This window comes from Gadus morhua, chromosome 15, assembly GCF_902167405.1.
Source record: "Gadus morhua chromosome 15, gadMor3.0, whole genome shotgun sequence".
Lineage (NCBI taxonomy): Eukaryota > Metazoa > Chordata > Actinopteri > Gadiformes > Gadidae > Gadus > Gadus morhua.
In genome coordinates this window covers 28300422-28308929 of record NC_044062.1, presented here as the reverse complement: position 1 = coordinate 28308929, position 8508 = coordinate 28300422, and the positions used below count along the sequence as shown (strand labels likewise).

Genomic DNA, 8508 nt, shown 5'->3' with positions numbered 1-8508 from the left:
AGGGTTAACCGACATGATGGAGACACCACACTCTTAAAAAATTAAGAGGTTAAAAGCAATAAAACAGTGAATAAACAAGGTAATACAGCCCCTTACCTTAAACGAACTGGAAAATGGTCTTCTTGGTAAAGGGTATCAGCAACTGGTATTTGACCCCAACTTACCAAAAAGATGGTGCAATATCCTCCTAACCTGCTATATATTTGCCACTAAATAGGCAATATATAGACAGACAACGGAGGGGATCACTGTCTTAGCCAAAAGGCCGAGAAGCGATGTGTTTATATATATATATTATATTGGGCTGGTGGAAAGTTGGTCTTCCGTCCCGGTAGGGGGCAGTATAGTAAGGTAGCTTTAGGTAAAGAATGTTCCCCCAACTAATGGTCTGGCCCATACGTCCTTGATTGGTCCAATTGGCATTTCCCTATTTAAGGGCTGCTCATTTGGTGTTTAGGGGCTGAAGGTGGTGCTGGTTTGAAGTGAGGCCAGTACGAAAGACGTATGTTTTGGTTATGATATCCTATGTTAGGTTATCTTAGTTTTTGTTTGCTGACCGATGCAGTCATTTTTTTTTTCATTTGGAACGTTGCTATATTTTTTGTGAATGTTTTGGAGAGATTAAAACTTCATTTTTTCTTAGTCCTGAGTCCATTGCCCTCATTTTTGCCCACACTCGCAATTTCCAGTTGGCCGTATCCCAGATACGTGGGGCGATCACGCCGGTCCCTCACATTTGGTGGCAGTGATGGGACATTTTTTTTCAACGCAATCTGAGAAACTGGAGAGACGAGGGGGAAGACGAGGACTCAGTGGACAGCGAGGACGAGGCCGAATCTGGCGACAAATGGAGCAGAGGCTGTCCCGAGGGGTTCTACTCGAGATGGAGGAGGAAGACGGCCATGGTGAGGACCAGGCATCCGGCGGAGACCCGCCTGAGGAGTCGGACCTTACCGCAGTGCGTAGGCTCTTCGAGCGGGAGGCGTCCAAGCAGGAGCAGCGCTGGAGGAGTGTCCAGATGCAGCTGAACCAGCTCAGGGAGGACGTTGAGGCTGATCGGAGGCCTTCATCTGCACCAGATCCAGCACCAGCTCCGGCATTGGCACCTGCACCAGCACCTGCACCTGCACCAGCAGCGCCCGTGACCTGGCCCAGGGCGGCCATTCCCAGGCTGGAAGAGGATGACGACATTTGAGCAGTACCTCATGACATTTGTGAGGTTAGCAATGGCTTTGGCCGGCCAAGAGAGGATTGGGCCGGCAAAGCACGCAGCGCCTATGTGGCGATGAACATGGGTCATGCCACTGATCCCCTTGGTAAAGCGGCCTTTACTGTGATTGTGTAACAGAGGCTGCTAAGGGGGAGACAGGGGTCGTGACCCCTTCGTTGTGGATCACCGCCTGGGTAGCATGAAGGACTCAAATGCTCGCAGCACCCGCTGGTTCTTGGCACTGCAGCCATTTCGTTTCACGGTGCAGTACCAAGCGGGAAAGCAGAATACTGTCGCAGACTTTTTGTCTCGCCATCCTGTTGGCGAAACTCCAGAGGTGGTGGGAAATGTGAGAAGGTGAAATCCTCCCCCTTCTCACTGTCTCGCATTAGAGTAATTATTATTATGATTATGTATATATATATGTGTGTATGTATGTACACCACGGTCTGCGGGAATACTCGATTCTGATTGGATGCAGGGTGTGCATTAAAGGGCATGGTGCAGGTTTCTATTTTCTTCTTTTCTGGCAATTTTCTAGTTGGTAATAAACATTTAAACAATTATCCATTGTATTTGATGTTGTAGGGTATCACAAAATATAAGTATTAGGAAAAGTAGGTGATATATTAGTGGTTATTAGCCACAGGTTAGCGATGATTCTTATTTCTCCCACAATGCATTGCATGACGTCACGTAGGGTACTCCGCTTTTGGACGACAGCCGAAGCCGCTAGTGAGAGAGAGTGACAGTGTCAGATTATATTAGTAAATACATAAATAGAGAGAGCCTAGAGATAGATAGATAGATAGAATAACATCGATAGATAGAATAGCATAACATCGATAGATAGTGAGGGATAGCATAGCATAGCATAACATATATATAGAGAGAGAGAGAGTACATATATAAGTAGATAACATGGTTTTCTACTGTATTTGTGGCGGGTGCAACAACTCCAGCAAAAGTGGACATAGGGTCCATTGCTTCCCCAAGGACAAAGGGATTCTCCGAAGCTGGGTGCAATTTGTCAAGTTTAGGCGGGCAGATTTTTCAGCTAGCTCTGTTACCGCGTACTCCAGAATATGCAGCGCGCATTTCAAGGAGGAGGATTACCACTCAGGGGATGCCAAGATGGTCTCACTTGGTTTAAAGATTAAGAGGACGGCGAAGTTAATTCCTACCGCCGTGCCGTCTGTGCATGCAAACCACTCTGCCTGCCCTGTCCCGAGGTCGAGAGACACCGTCTGCCGCAAGCGAGAGATTGCCACGGTAAGCATCATGCTATAGCTGCTAATTACAAGCTGCGCGTTAGCTAGCTCTGTGTATTTTGCATACCGTGTTCCCTTTGACACAGCCTCATCTACAAGCATGATCAGTCTGACATTAGAAGAGCATATTTCGTGATTCACGAATATGAGCCAAAACAAAATTGCCCTGACGTAAATGTCCATATCGTCATGAAAGCTTCATGGCTAGTGTTTGGATCAGTGATCGTCAACATCAAGCGGCTTTCACAACAGTGTGTTTGCGTTTTGTGTTAGTGCTAGACTGCTACGGTTCTCTTTCACATATACTGTATTTGACCGTGACCTTTTATATACTTATATATACTATACTTTATACTAATATACTTTTTTATATTTGTTTTCGCAAGATGTTGACAGACGCCTCACAGCAGGAGACCGTGGCCAGTGTAGACACTGTGGAGAGTGTCGATACTGGGGATCAGCCCTTGCCCTCCTCCACTTCTGACGCTGGGACACAATGTTTTTTGAAGCCCCCCCGATGGTCTCACGGTAAATCTTTGGTATTTTAAGGGGAAGATATTATGTCTAAAACATTGCAAGTAGGACATTTCCATACACATTGATGAAATGAATACATAGCCTACACCAAAACATAGCCGCCGATTTGCCATGATTGTCATATGTTTGGGTATGTTTACTGCCTCTGCCACAGCTGTGCAGGTTAACCTGAAGCCCAAGATGGTTAACGTGGGCACACAGACTTCAATCAGCCCACAAACCTCCACTCCCCTCGCTAGTCCTGAACAGACAGTTGACGACGACGATGATGATAATGCCACTGTCATCAGTGACTTGTCGTGGGTGCCCGAAGAGCCGATGGATGAGGAGGAATTGTTTGATGAGGAGCCACCTTACACGTGTGACCCCCACCACAAGTGAGATAATCTAAAACCAACATAGACCATATTGAATGCTCAATGCTTTGTTAGTTTGAATGACACCGCCCCCCTCCCCCTCATTTTTTGTTGTTGTAGTTGCATTGACAAATTCATTGTTTGCCAAGAGGAGCTGATGGGCCTTTTTGCCATCTGTCCGGCCTGTTGTGAGAGGTCGGATAGTAGCATCGTGCAGCAGGAAGGAACTTTTGTTAAGATCAAGCAGGTACAGTTTTGTTTATGCAGTTTTGTTTACGTGGCCATCTGATTAGAAAATCTGAATATCTAATTACAATCTGATAGCTCTGACTGTCTTGCCAGTTAATTTACAATGTATGTACCAGTAGTGTATCATAATGCCTGGTCCAGCAACGCTTCGGTTCATTAACGCCTCCTTCAACACCACCAGCATTCTACACTTACACTGTTATGTCATGTTGCAGAGCTCAGAGGTCCCCAACAGCTCATGGTGTGAGCTTGAAGGCCTCAAGCGCAGTGTTGGCCTGCTGAGGGGAAACGACCTGCATTTGGCAACGCTGATCACGGACCGACATCGCCAGGTATTTACAATAAAAATGCAGTATAGAATGTAAATATCTGAATTGCACTGAAGCTGGATGTTTGTGGTTTTTTTCTCCTTAGGTTGCCAAATGGGTGAGAGAGGAGCTGATCCCTGAAGGGACACAGCATTATTTTGACGTGTGGCACATTGCCAAAAGTATGTATCCATTGTTGGAACCTTGAAGCAGTTTTTGTTAGTGCATATCAATTAATACCATTTGTTCTAAAACAGGTCTGGGGAAGGCATTGGATGCAGCATCCAAAGAGTGTGACCAACTACAGTTGTGGAGGCCAGCTATAGTGAATCACCTCTATTGGACTGCAGCCTCAACCCCAGATGGCAACCCAGCGGTCATGGAGGCCAAATGGAGAAGTTTAGTGAACCACATCCAGGACATCCATGACCATGACACCCCTGCCTTCTCCAGTTGTGCCCATGGCCCTCTAGACGAAGATCAGCGCAACAAAGAGTGGCTGGACCCAGGTACAGTACTGGTATTATGCACGCTATACATAGTTTTGTTTTAGTTGCTGTCTTTGAGTAATTGTCTTGATGCTTTGACATGTGACCTTTGTGATGAAATTATTTTTTCATTCCCTGGCAATCTCATAACATTCTGTTTACTGTTTATGTTTGCTATAATTCATATGCAGGACAATTTCATGTGTTTCCATTTCAAAAAGGAATTCTGTCTGTCCATCTTCCTGTCTATTTGTACGTTTTCCGTCTGTGTGTCTGTCTGCCTCCCTGCCTACCTGTCTTGGTCTTTTCAGGCTCATTGGCAGCAGTCAAGTTGGAGAACATAATGATGAGGGCTGCCTTGCTGAAAGATGTTCGTCAGCTGTCTCCACAGCACCAGACCTTCTCCCTTGAGGCTTACCACTCCCTCATCTTGCACTTCGCGCCCAAGCACACAGGGTTTTCATACCTTGGGATGTATAGCAGGTCAGTGCTATCCAATGGAATAACACTGCCAATTATTATGCCTTTTATAGTAATAATAGTACCTATTAACGTGCCTATTGTAGTATTTTGTCATACACCAAGTTTCAAAGGTTTTCTCAAATGTGTTATTTTGTAGGCTTCTCTTAGCGGCGCTGCATTATAATCACAATGCCAATCGCGAGACAGCACGGAGAAGTGACGGGACAGAGAAGTACTGCGTGCGGTATCCGCGCTTCAGAAAAGGTGCCCATGTGGTGCGTCCCATCAAAGAGGCAGCCTCATACGGTAAGCAGTGTCAGGCAGTTCTATCATATTTTGAGATGGCGCACGAGTGATCAGTGACAATGATCTTTATAAAGTAATGTTATTATTATTATGTCTGCAGGTTATGCAACATCATTAATGAAGGCCCTTCGGGAGAGCTACGCCAATTCACCCGCGGTTCTTCGAGAGGTTGGCGCCAATCTGTCCTCCGATGCACCCGCCCCCATCGCCAAATCCTTCGAACAGATTCCTAAGGAGGAGGCCATCAGCCTCTACCTAGCCCGGCAGTCACGCTTCAAGAAAACCTAATTTCACATTATTATTTTTTTCCACGGACAAGTCCAATGATTTAGTTGTTATTTGCATGAAATTTCTTTGTATGTAATTCAAAATAATTTGGTAATCATTTTACCTGTGCCTTGTCAACCTCTGTGTGCGGTGTTGTCTGGGCTCACTGTGTGTCTGCTTGATGTGCTTTTGCATGTATCACTGCATGTATCCACGGACGTAATTTGGGGGGGGGACACCGGGGACATGTCCCCTGCGCTTTTTCAAAAGGCCGTTCTGGTCCCCTGCAGTTTTCACCGTCCGGAAACCATGTTACGCTATGGTCGTCAGGCACTAGGACCAAGCGGAAACGGCCGCTCGAGCTGAAGCCAGTTTGCTTTAGTTTAGACCTGCCCACAAGCTCCTCCATTGGCTCTGCATTCCTTGTGTGATTGGCCGTCCCGGCTGTCACTCCATCAGGTTATAAACAGCACCAGTACGCACACCGGTCTGCCAGTTGGGGAGGAGGCCGTGTTAATCTTCCGCTGTAAATTGGGCATTTGTCTGCTGAAGCCGAGAGGAGTTTCAGTTTCAGTGCACTGAGGAGGTTGAAGACCTGGCTTCGCAACTGCATGAAGCAGAAACGCCTGAACAATGTGGCAGTTTGTCACATACACCAAGAAAGGATTGATGCCTTGGACAGGAAGAAACTCTGCCAGGAATTCATCATTGCCAATGACCGAAGACAACATGTGTTTGGAAGCTTCATGTAGCTGAGAAGCCGCAAATATACTAACTGAGGCTGGTGGATCTGTTAACCTCGCCACTGTGTGAAAGAAACAAAGAGATAACAAATACAGTGTTATCAGACAAACCGTGTAATTATAAATATAGGCACCCTTTCACACCTTAATTGCCACGATCATCCTGTAAGGCTTAACAAGACGAGAAACTACTATAACTGCCTAAAATGACAGTGGTTCTGTGTTACATTCATTTTAAATAAATTTGATCACTTGACTACTTACACTGAATTATGGACATTTTATTCAATTTCTCCCCACCTGTGATATTCCTGCCAGTTTGACCTGCCCACCACTGGGTAGTGCTATGTAAATGAGGTCTGTTTACCATATATTCCAAAAATAAGTGTAAAATTGGTGCTACTGAGATGGAGTGAAGTTGACTAACAAGGTGAAACACAGAATTGGGTGATAATGTTTTGCTACATGCTTTACAACCAGACAAACCAAAAAAGGGAACAGTAAACTTAAAAGTAGCAACAGAAAACTAGAAGAACTACTAGAAAACACAGTGAACTGAAGAGTTTTATAAAAAATATTTGTGTCCCCCCCACCTCTGAAATCAAAGTTTCGTCACTGCATGTTCACTGCATGAAATAGTGTGTGTGTGTGTGTGTGTGTGAGAGAGAAAGGGAACCATCAACTGACCCTCGGGTATGACTACACTATTGCAGAATTAATTAGAATTAGAATTAAACATTGCGGGTCTAGCCCTTCATCAGTGTTCCTTGTATGTTTTGTGCCTAACCATTTTTTTATATAGATTTAATTCCAACCTGTGTCTTTGTTCAGTAACCATTACAAGCAATGCCAATCAACTTTTTTTTATCCAAAATGCATGTGTTCTGTGTACTTTATAACATTTTAAGGGCAATTGAATGATCACAACAGAATAAGCATAACTATTATTTTTATTCATTTTAATCCAAACAAGGCCATTGAAAGCCCTGATAGGTCTGGTCACCATTCTGGAATTGCTGTCTGATGGTTGAAACCACACAAGAGGGTAGAGGCTTCCTTATACTCCTCCCTAAAACGCCATAAGCCCAGCGTATAGCTTGCCTGTACGCAGTGTACCGGTATTGCCTAGGGATAAGTAGGAAAGATTCTTAAGTTTAAAACTGTAAGTAGGTTGGAAACGTCATTTTAAGCCTGTTTCTTATGCATGTTTATTGTGTATGCAACACATCTCCTGTCACCTATAACTGTTGGTTCAAATGACTCAGTGTAAAAAGATTTGTAAAGTAAACATAAACCATGAACATACTCGTGCGTGCTGGCTTGAAGGGGACCATGATCCTGCCTGAAGTGTGTGTATGCTATTTTTAGCACAAACGGATTCAGGCAGCATGCCTCAAATCCAGGATGCTGCGTTAGGCACGTTACATCTGCTGGCCGCGGGGTGAGCTCCTCGACCAGCGACCAAAACGCGCTCACCTCCCTACAACACAAGCTCTCCACCACAGTTTCCATGGGACGACACCGCCCACACAGACACCTGCCAAACACAGCGACACAGACACGCTTACTGCTCTCTCCCGGTAAGCGGTACCCTGACAGTTTCAATGACAATCAATCACGAGGAAAACGAGTTAGCACTATCAAAAATAATCACACTGAAGACATAACCAGCCTACTCGGCGTCGGCTACGTTTGCAAACAACATTTTCACCGGAGAAAGGTAAAAGCTTAGAATAAACACTAGGGGTTCACAGGTGGGACTGTCAAGCTAGCCCATATTTAGAATAAATAGAAGGCATAATATGCCTTCTATTTCTGGATCTTCTGACTAAGTTTAGGGTACTTATCTGAGCCAATGACATAATCACTGTCACTAGATATAAAGAAAACGTTGACTTTCATTCGATGCTATTCACTGACAGTAAAAGAAAATAAGTTATTGTATGCACTGCTGTTCATAGACTACTAGCTCCAGCGCTCCTTGCTGCGTTTCTAAATGGTAGCAACTCACCAGGACACTTCACCAACTCTCCACTCATTCTCCTCTGACCATGCATTTATTTGTCTTTGACGGCCATCGGCTCTCGGGATTTCCTCATTTCCCCTCATACGCCTAACCGGTTCGAAATTATATGGCTGTGGGCCATCATAAATGTTGACAGTGGGTCTTGCTACCTCTTCCTCATCCCCGTCCGCCATAATGCTAGTTCTAATGCGTCTACCTTACGTGACGTCATCGCCAAATTGCGTAAAAAATAACCGTTACTAACCAAAAACTACAAAAACTGGACTTTAACACCATTTTGGAGAC

The 8508-nt window shown here is 44.9% G+C and overlaps 1 protein-coding gene and 1 long non-coding RNA gene across 4 annotated transcripts; one reads left to right on the top strand and one right to left on the bottom strand.

Annotated features, from left to right (window-relative positions):
* Nucleotides 1-2121: 2121 nt before the first annotated feature.
* Nucleotides 2122-5681, top strand: LOC115559987 (THAP domain-containing protein 10). Of its 3 annotated transcripts, XM_030379242.1 has the most exons (6): nt 3811-3955; nt 4038-4113; nt 4189-4440; nt 4731-4902; nt 5039-5187; nt 5288-5679. In XM_030379242.1, the coding sequence occupies exons 1-6, from the start codon at nt 3830-3832 to the stop codon at nt 5473-5475; spliced, it is 963 nt and encodes a 320-aa protein (XP_030235102.1). In that variant the 5' UTR covers nt 3811-3829; the 3' UTR covers nt 5476-5679. The 3 variants fall into 3 exon arrangements, with proteins under 3 accessions (XP_030235101.1, XP_030235103.1, XP_030235102.1); XM_030379241.1 differs by lacking the exons at nt 3811-3955; nt 4038-4113; nt 4189-4440 and adding exons at nt 2122-2482; nt 2868-3009 and having other exon boundaries at nt 5288-5681; XM_030379243.1 differs by lacking the exons at nt 3811-3955; nt 4038-4113; nt 4189-4440; ... (1 more) ...; nt 5039-5187; nt 5288-5679 and adding exons at nt 2122-2482; nt 2868-3009; nt 3173-3395; nt 3495-3687.
* Nucleotides 5682-7144: 1463 nt separating this feature from the next.
* LOC115559988 (uncharacterized) lies at nt 7145-8508 on the bottom strand. The gene is made up of 2 exons (XR_003979663.1): nt 8209-8508; nt 7145-7734 (listed from the first exon to the last, which is right to left on the bottom strand). It is a non-coding gene; the product is annotated as an uncharacterized LOC115559988 (long non-coding RNA).

What these genes read in the sequence shown, in the direction of transcription:
- LOC115559987 (XM_030379241.1), top strand. Translation starts at nt 2,132, where the DNA reads ATGGTTTTCTACTGTATTTGTGGCGGGTGCAACAACTCCAGCAAAAGT. An exon ending in TACCTTGGGATGTATAGCAG is followed by an intron (nt 4,903 to 5,038) that starts GTCAGTGCTATC and finishes GTTATTTTGTAG; the next exon opens with GCTTCTCTTAGCGGCGCTGC. An exon ending in CAAAGAGGCAGCCTCATACG is followed by an intron (nt 5,188 to 5,287) that starts GTAAGCAGTGTC and finishes TTATGTCTGCAG; the next exon opens with GTTATGCAACATCATTAATG.